Below are 15353 nucleotides of genomic sequence, written 5' to 3'. Positions count from 1 at the left end.
GGTGAAGCAATATTTAAGAGTATGCTTAATTTATATTTTCAAGATTTTACATTTTTAAGCTTTTGTATTTTTATGTGTTTTGATTAATGTTTTATTTTAACATTATTTACACAACCAATTCACTAACACTTTTACATGTATATTTTGCAAGTGTTTTTTGTACTGTTTCTTTAAGTTGGTGTCAGGATTAATTGAATAATTAGATCATTATGTTTTTATATAATGATTCCATTGTGGAAATTTTTTTGTTCTGAAGAAGTCCCATTGAATGCTACGGGATGAAAGTGCTTAACGTTTCAATAAAAGGTTTATTATTTTATTCAGCAACTATTTTTATGTTCAGTTCATGGTCAGATTCTGTTTTGTGAAGCTTATGATTTATTTGGGGGGGGGGCAGGTGCCTTTATATGTTTTTTTGGTCGTATGTTAGGACACCATGGAAAAACATTTTTATCTACTCCGAATCAGGCTATTTAAACTTAACACAACATTTCTCTTTCTTGCAATTCACCCTGAATCTACAACTGCTTTTCAAGTTTCTTCATTTAGAAATCAAGCTTAGCCTAGTCTATCTTTTCACCTAATTGTTTCCCACTGTACTTACGTTAACAATGCGATTAAGTACACCACCCTTCTCTGTTTTCCTTTCATGAAATGGCATTCCTGCTACATACATAAAACAGTTTCTATTATTGCATTAAGTTGAGAAGTTATATGATAAGACAATTATTTTTGACTGTATTAAGTTATGCTCTCAATCTATAACGTGTATATCTATGATTGTCTAGTCTCCTATTGCCTTAATTTGAGCTCTTTTTTTCCATAAAACTGTTATGTAAATTGATGTTTTATAGTATTTGTAGTTATACTGGAGCTTCTTCCCCTGGCCCTCCACTGAAAATGGACAAACTGTCCAGTCGGACATTCCCAGTAAACAAATGCAAAATAAATAAATAATAATAAATATACATCAATAACTCAAATATAGCCTTTCCTACTCATCTATTACAATTAATCTTTTGTCCATTTCTCCCTATCTGCCTTTAGAACCCCCTTTCTTACTTATTCCATGTGAAACAATTTTTGAAAGAGATATTTCATATCTGTCCGTCTTGAAAACAGACGGCTTCCCCTTGGGATTTCAGCTATGTCTTAGAAGAATTCACTTTGATGCCATTTGAACCTGCTCATCAAGCTGATTTAAATTTGTTGACATAGAAACAGTTTTACTGACTGCTTTGACTTTCATTAGGTGGGTATCTGCATTATAGTCTTTGATGGAGAGGCAGTCCTTGCTTATATTGTCATAAAAAGCCTAAGGACTAACCATGTCTTTGCACCTAAAGTGGTATTTGAATTTACTTTGAATCAATGCATTCATCTCCCTGGGTACTTTCTTGAACACAAAAGCAGGAGTGAGAGAATCTTGCATACTGTGGATGTCTACAGACAACTCCAATACTACACTGATAGTCTATTGATTTTGGACTTCAGATTAGGTATTCTCTGTTTTGATGGAATGTAGAACAGCCAGTGTCAAAACAGACAGTTTCTAAAAGGTTATCCAATTCCATCCATTTTGTTACTACTGCCACTCTTTGTCCATCTCTCAGAAGGCTAAAGCTCTCTCTAAGGTCCATCTATCAGAAGGCTAAAGCTCTCTCTACTAGAGTTCTGGATATTTCTAGGACTTTTTGAAAAGGGATGGACTCTATAATTATTCTTTCGGCAGCTACCATTTTTTTCACACCTTCACTAAACATTACAGGATTAACTCATTTTCCATGAACAGAACAGGATTTGCTAGATGAAATCTGCAAGGACTCTGAGATTCCAGTTTTCCATCCTACTCCCTCACTTCCAAGGCTTTTGCCATCATCCCATATGCCTATATGCTGAAGCAACAGTGATCTAATGATGACTATAATAAGTTGTAGAACTAAACTTGCAACAGTATATGTCCAATTAAATCACTGTTGTGAAACTGAAACCCTCCCTCCATCCCCCTGATCATTTTGCTGTTATTTGTTCCTTTATGCATGTAATACTTTTGGACAAGGTGGGTTTCCCTTTACATTCTCCGTGTTTTCTTCTAGTACATAAACAATTGTTTTTGTAACATATTAAGATGCTTCTACTTGACAGCCTCCCATATAGAGAGGGGCAAGAAAGCTCTGATGTTTGGCTCCTGCACATCTGTTGTTACCCCAGCATGCTCTCAAGATTTCTTTGATTAAAGGGTCTTGTGGAAGGTGCCAAAAAGCTTCTGTATACTGGCCAAACATCTGATCCTTGGCACGATATGTCCCATATAGCTATATGCTATTGCAGCAGTGACCTTTTCATTGTCTACTTTTTCATGATTGCAGAACAATGTAGATATCAATGACTTTCCATCTTTTCTTCTGTTTACTGACCTTCTAGATATTGACTTATTTGTGTATAGCCAATCATGTGGTTCAAGCAAAGCAAGAAAGGTGTACAAAAAGGAGAGGCAGAAATAAGAAGCGAAATACATACAATTTTCTCTCAGATAGACTTTTCTAGTAGTTAACATCTTGGTATGTTTTACATCAGTGTTAATCATATTCCATTTTTTGTAGTTCTGCTATATTCTATTATCTTTATTCTTGCTTGTAGAAATAAAAGTAAAAATTCCCATTGTCAGCTATAAACTGAACTCCTGCTAAATGATGCATTGTTAAGAGCAGTGCATTTTAAAATCACTTCTAACAATTCAAAATCTATAAAAACATATGGTGAGATAAAAAAATGAAAGCACATACAGGATCTGAGATGTGTACTCAGTGTAGATTGCAACAAACATCAAAACAGCAGAGAAAACACTAGATTTATAAATGCCAAGAGGATGTCCTAACTGGTGATGAAGAAAGAGTGAGAGACATAGAGACTGTGCACATCTCTGATGCCAGAGCTCCCTATATGGGTAACTTTCTGAGTGCTAGATGTGGGGATCAGTGAATGTGGAGACATTTGTTTTGCTCTGCTCTTCAGAGGGAATGTTTATGTCCCCCAATGCAGCATGGATGCACACTTGAAGATGTAAAAACCTACAGTAGAACATGACGGTGAAGACACATATATGCTTCCTTTAAAGATAGCATTGTAGGTACAGAATTGAGGGCTGAGAAGAAGTAGTTAGCAGGGTAATAAATACAAATCTTTACCATGTGCCTTGATGTCCTTGGAAGGGACAGAAAGTCTGCCACCTAGTCTTCACCCATTGAAGAAGTGAACAAAGCAGTGGTCACTGGAAGAAGCCTTCTGCCTACTAAGGCTTCACAATAAGATTGTATATCAGTATAGCATTCAGAAAAGTACCAAAAGATGTAGACTGAAACAATTACATTCACATTTAAAGCCCAAAGAAACACATACAAGTCTCATTGACAAAACACATTTACAGAAATTATAATACTTAGAAGGTATTTTGCACAACTAGAGTGAAGTAAGTGCTGCAGCTGTTAGTGTGGGAATAGTTACTGTTTGACTTGGCAAGACTTGAGGTATATGCTAAGGGCCAATGGACAACTACAAAATGGGAGAAAATAAAAAGGCTTTGCTTCATGTGTTTCTAGGGCTGATGAAGCAGAATTATAGTAAACCCAAAATGGAGTTCTGGTAGAGACCAGATAATGGAAATAGATTAATGATAACTTATGTATATTGTGGAAATGAAGTGGTAAGAAGCAGAGAAGCTGCACAAGGCTGAAGAGGAATACCATATTCAGCAGAACAAATAGATTACCTCTTACATGACTTCTAACAGGAGAACGAATATGCGGTGTTTTAATGTAGTTTTTTCTGTATATGAAAGAAAAATGCTGAAAACAATTTCACAGTTATACATAATGACATACCTTCCTGTGAAACAGCTTCAAAATATCCACTAATTTTCTTTGCTCCCATTGTTTTTGTTGACTTATATGATATGAGCAAGAAGTTGTCCGTTGAAACAAAAGATATTGATGAATCCATTGGTTTACAAATTCTGGGAAAAAAACAATCAGCAATAGTTATTAATTATGCGACTTTCAAACAATGAAATAGATAGTCAAAAGCTTTTAAATATATATATATATATATATATATATATATATATATATATATATATACACATGGATTCACTTTATATCCTCGAAATACTGAAATGTCGAAATTTGTATTTTGAAGCTATAAAGTCAAATTTTTGAAACATAGAAAACTCAGAAGCACAAAATTCAAAATCTCACTACTACTGCACACACACACACACACACACACACACACACACACACACACACACACACACACACACACACACACACACACACACACACACCATCCTCCTCACACACAAACACAAGCTCTCTACTACATAAAAGCCCCCCTGCACCCCCCATGTAAGGCGGTATGCCCCCACACACACCCCTACTTAAATATTCTAACTACGAGGTCGCACTACACACAAACACACACACAACACCACCATACAAGCTACATTCTGCTCACACACACACATCACAGCAACATAACATACTAACACACACCACAACCCCTACCCAAAACCCTTAACACACACTTACCTGAATCTGTAACCGCAGTGGAACCTCAGAAGCTTGAAATTCAAAACCTCTGGTATTCGAGGTTTTGAATTTCGCGCTTCTGAGCTTTCGCTCTTTTCAGGATTCCACTTTATGGGCTCAAAATACTGAATTTTGACATTTCAGTATTTTGAGCTTCTAAAGTGAATCCATATATATATATATATATATATATATATATATACACTATTGTTATCATAACTGCAAGGGTTAGAACTGTTGCGTCCACACAATGGTAACCATTTGAAATGTCGGTACCTGCTAGAATGTGTCCTGAAATACGGAGACTGATGGGCTGAAAGAATGGACTTACATATATTAAGTCCTTGATGCCATTTCTCAGAATATATTCCCTTTTCTCTGAGGTATAGAGTTGGTATACAAGTTTGGAGGTGTGAGTGGTTCTGGGAGGACTCCCCCCTACAAAAAGAAGTTTAAAGGAGAAGAGCAATATTCATAATTCGCTGTACTCCTGTGTTTTCGGTCTTTTTTTCAGATTTTTGTCACTTAGTATTTTGAGTGCTGACATTTCAGTTATAAGCCCCACAAAATCCCAGGCATAATTACGGCAAATTATATGCTCATTTCTAATGACTGCAGTTTAAGATTAGGCTCTACTCTAATCTTTGCTTTTAGGAAAGTACAAAACATATGTCATGGTTATGCAGTTTGTAATTAGTATAGGTGAGAGGTAGATGCAAGAGATTTGTCCTTCTACAAAAACCTAATGTGCGATCTACAAAAAAAATAAAGTCTATTTTATAGCATGGCAAAAGATGAGAAAGCTGATTCCTCACATTCTAATAGCATTAACAAGAATGGTGAACATGATCATAAAACAATATTCACGTGGACTTGAATGTAGACTTCAATTCAGATTTAAATATTGAGTGTTTTACTTCTAAATATGAAATCTAAAGTGATCAAGCTTGATTTACAATTGTCGAGTGTAATGAGATTTCATTATAAACCAGATGTAGAGGAAGACACAGCCTCAAAGCAACATAGTTGGTGATTAGAATGTAAACATTTTACTCCTAAAAGTATAAGAGTTATAACATAAAAAACACAGACAGCATGGTGGAGCAACATGTTAGCATTGTTTTCTCCAGCAAGAGGTTCTCTGGTTTGATTCTTGGTTGAGGTTCCTTCTGTGCTGTGTCTGCATGTCCTCCCTGTATTTGCATGGGTTTTCACCTGGAGCTCCAGGTTTCCTTACACATTTCAAAGACAAGAATAGAAAATTCACCCCAGGGATCACTCCAGTGGCTCTACTTGACAGAGGCACTGGGAACTAAGGTCAGTGGCATGATGCCAGGGTAATCCTATAGGCTAGGCTTGTAAAGGTTCCAGGGCCATTAGCCCTGAGTGGCGCACAGCTACAGTTATCCCACTCCACAAGGGGTGATCCACCTTGGATCCAGGGAACTACCGCCCCATCAGTCTGATGAGCCTGATCTGCAAGGCCATGGAATGTATTATCATGGAACTTACAAACAAAGACATTGGCAACCCTAAAACACTGGACCCCACCCAGTTTGGGTTCGTGAAGGGCGATCTTGCCTCCTCAACCTTATTGAATTCTTCAAATCAGTCTCCAGAGCTGTGGACGAGGGTAAGGCAGTCCACACAGCCTATCTGGACCTTGCCAAGACCTTTGACACCATCCCCCACTCTGGAATCATAGATAAACTTACTAAGCTGGGCATTAATCCCTACGTCACTCGATGGGTTGCCAACTGGCTTACTGACAGAACCCACACTGTAAAAGTAGCTGACTCCAAATCCAGCTCCAGACAAGTGACAAGTGGAGTACCTCAGGGTTCAGTCCTGGGACCTCTCTAGTTTGGCATCTACTTCTCTCTAGTACAGGCCAGCACTAAGGGACTCTGGCTAACAACATTCGCAGATGACTGCAAACAGGGAGCCATTATTGAATCCCCAAATGATGTGAATACTCTACAAAAGGGCCTTACAGAAACAGATGCTTGGTGCCAGAGCCATGGGCTCAAGCTCAATGCCAAGAAATGTATAGTTATCCCCTTTGGGAAAAAACATGTACTCATGAATTATCACATAGGTGGCAGTAAACTAAACACCAAAAGTGTGATAAGAGACTTAGGGACACAGGTGGACAGTGGTCTCACCTTCAATAACCACATCACCACAACAGTCAGGAAATCCGTCTATGTGGCACACCTCATCACTAAGGGCTTTTCTTCCAGAAAAAAAGGAGGCCATTGTCCCACTGTACTCATCCCTCATTAGACCCATTATAGAATACAATGCCCCATTTGGTATGTACCTCTCAAGACATCTGCAACAACTGGAAAGACCACAGAAATACCTCAGTAAAAGAATCACAGGCCTAAAAAAGATGCCCTATGCTGACCCCCTTAAAAAACTCCAGCTATACTCTGTCACATATCGTCTACTCTGAGGCGATCTCTGCTTAACATACAAGGCCATGTCAAACCCAGAGCTGTTGGACATGCTACACTTAAAGAAATCCCAATCCCTCAGAGCCACATGCTCCAGGGATCTAAATCTTGTCATCACAATAAACAAAACATGCTGGAAGGATAGGTTCCTGACCCAGAGACTCCCCAGACTCTGGAATAGACTGCCCATACATGTCAAGCAGAGCGCCTCTTTGGCCCTCTTCAAAAGGAACGTCGATGATTGGATGGGAGAAAGGAAATTCACCCCGGGGATCATGTCAGTCACCCTGCTAGACAGACGTCCAGGGAAGTAAATAGTGTGGGAATAAATAGCCAGGGAATTGTTATAGCTAGGCTTGTATAGGCCCTAGGGCTGATAGCCTAGTACCGACCTATGAACCCATGAACCTATGAATCTAGTACACACCTATGAACCTATGTAATAAGTCGACTGGGCACTCTAAAATGACCATCTATATGGCATGGAAGAGTAACTGTGGCCAGGCTAGCCACCTGTGGGTGTAAAAATTGGTCAGCGATGATGGTCACTGTTGATGTGATACCCTAACCTCATTTGCAAAAATGAGGAAAGGGAGGTATAAATGGATGTGTAGATTCAAGTCATATTTTACATTTAATGTTACTTATACCTGCCAAGAATAGGAGAATGTGATATGGACGACATTTATTACAGGATGCTCAGAGGTAGAGATGCCTTAATTATGCACCCAGCACATTATTACAGGTTATCGAGTATTTTCTTCAGAAAAAGTACAGTTTTGTACCTACCATAAATGTAGATGTTCGAGAGTTCACCCTGCTGCAGTCATCACACTTGGGTTATCCTGCCATCAGGCAGTCCTGCAGTTGGCCAGAGTTCCAAAGTCTTGGTCCGGCATCAGTTGCTGTCGCTTCTTCCTTGACGTCAGTGCACCAGGGGTATATAAGAGGCATCCAACTCCATTTTCTTCAGTTTTTCTTGCCCCGGATGTCAGGTGCCCCCCAGTAGGTGGTCACTACCTATTGCCAATAAAACATGTAATGAAATTACAAAGCATACCTTCAGCTACAAGCAAATATACCGCAAAGGTTGTATCAGACAGAAGGTATAGAAAGGTTCGGCTAGGTCAGAGGGGATGGAGGGAGGGTTACCTGGACTGCAGCAGGGTGAACACTCGAACATCTACATTTATGGCAGGTACAAAACTGTACTATGTTCATCGTGTTACCCTACTGCAGTCATCACACTTGGGTTGAATCCCAAAGCTAAGGATGGGTGGTGGAGTTAAACAGGGTTAGCAGAAGCTAGTAGGCCCTGCAAATCTGCAGTGGCAAAGCCAGCTCTAGCCTTAGAATATAGAGGTAAGTGATAGTGTTTGGTGAAGGTGTGCACTGAACTCCAAGTTGCAGCTTCCAGAACATCCCTGGTTGGCACCCCCCTGAGAAAGGCTGCTGATGTAGCTGTAGCCCTGGTGGAGTGGGACCTAAAGCTAGCAGGTACCGGTTTCCCATGATGTGTGTAGCAGAAACGTATGCAATGTCTTATCCATTTTGAAATGGTCTGTTTTGAGATAGCTTTTCCATGTGATCCTGCAGCATAGGCTACAAAGAGCTGGTCAGATTTTCTGAAAGACTTAGTTTTATCCAAGTAGCAATGTAATTGCCTGTGAATGTCCAAAGAGTGCAGGAATCTTTCTCCTTTGTTCTGGGGGTTTGGAAAAAAGGTGGGTAAATGAATGGTTTGGTTTAGGGCCACACTGGATACCACCTTTGGCATAAAGGAAGGGTTAGTTCGTAGAGAGACTCTGTCTTGATGAAAAATGAGGAAAGGCTCCACTGCCATTAGTGCCTGTAGCTCTGAGACTCTTCTAGCTGAAGTTATTGCTAGCAACAGGGCAGTTTTCCATGAAAGAAACTTTAACTCAGCTGAAAAAGCTGGTTCAATGGGCGGCAGTGTAAGCTTTTCCAGAACAAAGTTGAGATCCCAAGTAGGTGTTGGTGCTCTCCTGGGCGGTCTTATGTTCTTAGCCCCTCTGAGGTACTGTCTTAGGAGTGGATGTGAAAATAAAGGAGGATCCGTGTTGTAATGAGATGAAATTGCTGAAGCGTGGATCTTAATAGATGAAAAGGAAAGTCCTTTGTGCAACATCTCAGTTAAATATTGTAGAATCTGAGGAATGTTTGAATCAAGGGGATTTTGGCCTTTAGCCTGGTTCTAGGCACAAAATCTTTTCCATTTGTCTGAATAGGCTTTCCTGGTGCTGGGCCTCCTGGCCTCCAGAATGAAATCCATAACAGCTTTGGATAGAGGTGTTGGTTGGTTGTTTAGGTAATTTGCCATGCAGCCAGGTTTAAAGTCTTGAGCTAGCTGTGTAGAATGTGATTGTGTCGCTGGGTGAGCAGGTGAGGAATTTGTGGTAAAATCCATGGTGGGCCGTGGGCCATGTTCCTTAGAATTGGATACCAGTGCTGGCATGGCCAGTCTGGTGCAATGAGTATCATTTGTGGCCTCTCTAATCTGACTTTCAGCAGCACCTTTGCTAGAAGAGGCAGTGGAGGAAAGGCATACACTGTTAATGTTTTCCAACTGAATGAGAGGGTGTCCAATTTCCAAGCTTGTGGGTGGAATGTCCTTGTGCAAAATTTTTGAAGTTGGTAGTTTTGGGGGTTGGCAAACAGATCTATGTCTGGGCGTCCCCATTTTTGAGTTATCATTGCAAATACTTGTGGATCTAGTTTCCACTCGTGGGGATCCATGATGTTTATGCTTAGATCGTCTGCCAATGTGTTTTTCTTTCCTGGCAGGAATTGTGCTTGTAGTTGAACTTGGTAAGACAGTGCTGTGTTCCACAAGGTCATTGCTTGCCTGTATAGAGGGCAGGAATTTGTGCCCCCTTGCTTGTTTATGTACCACATTACTGTGGTATTGTCCATCTTTATTATTAGTTGTACTGGGTGTAAGAGGTCCTCGAAAGCTGTTAGGGCATTCTGTACAGCTAGCATTTCTTTTTGATTGATATGCAGATGCCTTTGATCTGTAGTCCATTTGCCCTGAATGCACTGTCCTGCCATGTATGCTCCCCAGGCATACAGGCATAGTCCGATGCATCTGTTGTTATAGTTTGCCTGGCTGTGGGTAAGATGAAAGGCTGACCCTTGTTATGGTGACATGCCTGTGCCCACCATAGAAACTCCTGTTGAAGGCAGGGAATGAGTGGTATCATTGTTTCCAAGCTGTGGCTGTGTTGAGTCCATACGCTTTTCAGGTACCATTGTAATTTCCTCATATGCAGTTTTGCAAATGGTAATAGTAGTATGCAAGATGCCATGAATCCCAACGCCTGCAGAATTTTTCTTGCAGGGAGATGGGTCTTTGTTGCCATTATTTTGAAGTATTGAGTCAGAAGTTGTTGCTTGTCTGGCATGAGATAAACCATCTGGGCTGTTGTATTCAAGCTGGCACCCAGGAATATTATGCTCTGTGAGGGCACTAGTTTTGATTTCTTTTCATTTACTGTGTACCTTAGGCAACTTATAAGGTGTTTGACAAACGCCAGATGCTTTAAAAGAATGTCCTTGCTTTCTGCTTGAATAAGGCAGTCGTCCAGGTATGGGTATATTTGAATTCCTCTTTGTCTGAAGTATGCAATTACTGGTGTCTGGCCTTTTGTGAAGACCCTGGGTGCAGTAGATAAGCCAAAGGGCAGTGCAGAGAATTGATAATGGGTTGAACCTGCAATGAAGCGGAGGTATCTTCTGCAATTTTGTCTGACAGGGACATGCAGGTATGCCTCCTTGAGATCCAACGTTACTAGCCAAGCCTTCTTGTCCAGCATGGGAAGAAGCTGCTGTAGTGTTAGCATCTTGAATTTTGGTACTTGCAGATAGGTGTTCAGAACTGAAAGATCCAGAATGGGTCTCCATGCTTTGTCCTTTCTGGGGACTAGAAATAGTCTTGAGTAAAATCCTTGTCCTTGCTCCTGAGTAGGTACCTGTTGAATGGCTCTCATGTCCATTAGAGCTGTAATTTGTTTTTGTGCCTCTGGCCATTGATTTGGTGGCAGGTTTGGCATTACTTTTATCCTTGGCAAGGTGTGAAAGTGGAATCTGTATCCTTGTGAGACAATGTTTAGGACCCATTTGTCTTTTGTGATGATGTGCCGGTTGTCTGCAAAAAATGCTAATTTTCCTCCCAAGAGAGCTGCCAAGAGAGATTTGCTTGGTAGTTTGAGGGTTAAGTCATTGTGTTTGTCTTCTGCTAGCTTGGGGCCTGTCTTCTCCTTCTTTATGGGTAGCGGCACCCCATTGGCGAGGTTTGTAAGGGCCTTGTGACTGGCCTCTGCCCCTTGGGCGTCTATATTTGCCCCTCTGTGATCTGTCAGAAGCTGGAAAGGACCAGTTTTTTGTTGGCCAGTTTCTGCTGAAATGAGGGGGTTGTACCTGTAAAAAATCCTTGACCGTCTGCATAGCCTTTGCCTTATCCTCCATTTTCTTTAAAACCTCTTCAACTTTGACACCAAATAAGACATCCTGCTGTAAAGGTGCATCCAATAATTTTGCTTTAATATGATCAGGTACAGTTTGTTCTTTTAACCAAGCATGTCTACGTATGACAGACCCAGTAACAGCTGCTCTACAGGAAGATTCCAATGAATCAAATCCACATTGTAAAGTATGTTTGCCCACCTGTTCGGCCGCATGCAACAGATCCTGCATTTCCTTGAATTCAGACTGTTCAGAATGTGTGCTCATTTTTTGTTTTAATTGAGACATTAGGAATTGCTGATATTTCAGCATGTGAAACTGACAATTTAATGCTCTCATAGCCAGAGTAGCTGAGGTGTATACCTTCTTTCCCCATCTATCTAGGGCTCTGGAATCCCTTTCAGAGGGTACAGGATTTTTAACCATAGAAGCTTTAGCCCCTTTGGGAACCTGGGAAATTGTTTCTGGGTCAGCAACAGGGCTTTTATAAAGGAATTTGTGTGAGTCAGGTACTCTGTAGTATCTGTCTGGTTTGGCTGAAGGAGGAGGTAGAGAGTCTGGATTTAGACTAGATTCTAGGTAAACATCATCCATAATGTCTAAAACTGGAGGGTTAGCAAGTGGTCTGTGCTGGGGTAGTAAAATGAACTCTCGGAGCCTTTTCTTAGAATCAGAGTAGTCCTGGCCTTCCCAGTGGAAATGTTCCCTCATGGTATGTAAAGTTTCCCCAAAGAAATAGTTTTCAGGGGGAGATGCTGAGGGAATAGAGTCTTCAGCATCAGAGTCTTCATAAGGGGGAAAAGAGTAATCCTGTTCCTCAGAAGAATCTGAAGAAATTGAAACCTGGTCAGAGGAAGCATAATCCTCCTCTTGTCTTGGCCTTTTATCTGGAGGGGGATGGGAACCCATGATTAGGGTAATCAAATCTTCAGCCATCTTAAGCATCTGTTTCTTAGGCTTGGGGCCTTGAACTAGAGACTGATGTACAGTTTTTTTTGGTTAAAATGGAGTTTTAAGCTTAGCATAAGATTTAATGGCGAGTGTAGTCGGTCCGAAGACACCTTCTGCAACCGAAGGTGTTTCTACTGCACTGGGATCTCCTTCTGCTCCGGTGTCGGAAGGGCCTAATGAAGATGGCTGCGACGGCCTAGTACACTCCGCTTGAGAATCCAAAGCTGTCTGGGGTTCCAATTCTGTGGTCATCAGGGGCTGCGAAGGCACCTCACTGAAAACTGGAGAACCGGCGACAGGCCCAGCAGAGGCCTCGGAGTCTGGCTTGGTTCTAGGCTGCCTTTCCTTATCCTTGTGTTTTTTATGCATGCCAGTCGTCGGCTGCTCCGATGGCATGATATAATTAAATTTCCTACCAAAGTAATGTTGTGTGAAGTCAAAACGGCATTTGATAATTCGTTTATTAAACCTAGCACAAAACCGACAACCTGTGACATCGTGGTCTGGGCCTAGGCAAGGAATACAATAAGAATGGAAGTCCTTATGAAGTATTTGCTTTCCACAAGAAATGCAATTGTTAACTTTTTCTGACATCGGACTGAGGCAAGAAAAGGTTCCCCAATGGGGTACTTAGCTTTATTGAAGACTTCGGACTAAAATTCGATTCGAAAAGCTCAGGTGTCGGTCGACAGGCACTTGCGAACTGCTTCTGCTTTGGGCACCACGTGGCAAGAAAGACTGAAGAAAATGGCGTTGGATGCCTCTTATATACCCCTGGTGCACTGACATCAGGGAAGAAGCGACAGCAACCGACGCCGGACCAAGACTTTGGAACTCTGTCCGACTGCGGGACCGCCTGATGGCAGGGTAATCCAAGTGTGATGACTTCAGCAGGGTAACACGATGAACATCTTGATTTTCCTTTCAATGGAAGAAGAACTTCAAGTTGAGCACCTATGAAAATTTATGACCCCATTTAGGTTCATAGGTTGATTGGTACATGCTAGGCTAATGACACCTGGGACCTTTATAAGCCTAGCCAAACATATCCTGCAAGCTAATGAGCCAAAGAGGTTATTTTAAGGGGTATTTATTTATTTAACATTTGTTAACCGGGAAAGTCCGACTTGGAACAAAGCCATTTTTCAGCAGAGGCCCGAGGAGAAACACTCCAGACGCATGTCTTTCTAATGTGAGAGGAAACTGAAGTACCCAGAGGAAACCCACATGAATGCAGAGAGGACATAATGACTCCACACAGAAGGCACCCCAACCGAGAATCAAACCGGAGAATCTCTTGCTGTAAGGCAACAATGCAACCGCTGCACCACTGCGCCATCCAGGTATATATAAGCTAGGGCAATATTTACAGTGTACCTCCGTCCACTACAGACATAGGTGCTAGACCAGGGGTGTATTTCCAGTTTCCTATCCACTGGTCTGGTTTCATCTTGAATGCAGTTAGGGAAAAGCACTATTTCACATTGATGGGAAACCTGTTTCAGAGAAGGAGAATTTTGTGACATGTCCACATTTATGTCATAAGCAAAGTTTAAATCCCTAGATCGAGTAATTCTGATGCTTTTCATTTTGTGGGTATGCAAAAGGTCCATCAGAGTGGGATCCAAGAATGCCTTGTATGCCAGGCATAGAACGACACTCAACAGTTTGAAGGAAACAGACTACAGAGATAGGGCTTTGAGGCAGTCTGTAAAGGAAATGCTGTTTACAACTTGTATTCTTTTTGTGAGAAACCTCTGTGGACATTCCAGTTGTTCCATGTGCCTGGTCAGGTACATGCCAAAGGGGGCATTGTACTCAATGATGGGTGTGATAAGGGCAGAATACATTGCAACAATGAATTCCTTGGACATAAATGCCATATACTTGCTTAAAAGTTGAGCAATATAAAATCATTTCCTAATTACCTTAGACACATGGTCGTCAAAAGTCAGGTTATTATATACATACTTACCCAAATCCCTGACTACTGGTTCTACTCTTAGGGCTGTGTTATTGTCGAGGTAATTTTCTAGGGTGCCTAACTTCCCAAAGGTTACTATTATATATGTCTTGGCATTGAGATTTAAGCCATGGTTTTGGCAGCAGTCATTTGTCTATGTTAGTCCTTCCTGTAGGATGTTATTATCTTTGAGGGAGGGACAGGATTCTATGACTGCTCCTAGATGACTTCTGAGAAGTAAATGTGAAAAAAGAGTGGATTCAGCACAGAGCCCTGAGAGACTACAGTAGTGACCAGTCTTTTTTGTGAAGGTGGTCTTCCCTATACTAACGTCCTGGGTTATAACTCAGACCCATCTGTCTATCCAGCACATAATATAGGGATCTATGTCTGAATCTTTGAGTTTGTTTACAATTTTCAAGTGAGGTACTGTATCAAATGCCTTAGCCAGATCAAGGTAGGTAGTACATAGCATTTTGCCCTCATCCATTGCCTTCAAGACTTCCTCAAAGAAGTACACCAGGTTGAGTAGGCATGATCTGTTCTTGACAAAACCAAACTGTGTTGGATCCAGTGTTTGGAGGTTTTCTATGCCATTATAAGTCATTTCCACAATAATTATTTTCACGAATTTGCATATGAGACTAGTCAGACTTATGGGTCTCAGTTCCTCGTGTCCATTGATGGCCTACCTTTGTACAGAGGGATGACAGTTGCAATTCTCCATTCACATGGTACAAAGCTTGTCTGGAGGCTAAGTTTCAACAGTGACTCCAGAGGTCCCAATAGGTCATGTTTCATGTTGTTTAGGAAACATCCTGGGATATTATTAGGGCCTATCGATGAAGTACTTTTTGCCTTAGAGAGCGCATGTAGGACCTGCTCCCTAATGATAGTTTGAGGAGGGTA

At 41.1% G+C, this 15353-nt stretch overlaps 1 protein-coding gene across 1 annotated transcript in view; it reads right to left on the bottom strand.

The window, feature by feature from the left end:
• The window catches only part of TMPRSS7 (transmembrane serine protease 7), a 616461-nt gene that overhangs the window by 307308 nt on the left and 293800 nt on the right, over positions 1–15353 (bottom strand). The window contains exon 8 of the mRNA XM_044072510.1: positions 3882–4012. Coding sequence (XP_043928445.1) covers positions 3882–4012 — 131 coding nt within the window. The remainder of the gene's footprint in view (positions 1–3881; positions 4013–15353) is intronic.

This window comes from Protopterus annectens, chromosome 5.part0 (assembly GCF_019279795.1).
Source record: "Protopterus annectens isolate FY-2018-M chromosome 5.part0, PAN1.0, whole genome shotgun sequence".
Taxonomy (NCBI): domain Eukaryota; kingdom Metazoa; phylum Chordata; order Ceratodontiformes; family Protopteridae; genus Protopterus; species Protopterus annectens.
The sequence above is the reverse complement of the archived record's forward strand: the minus strand, read 5'-3'. Positions and strand labels throughout refer to the sequence as shown.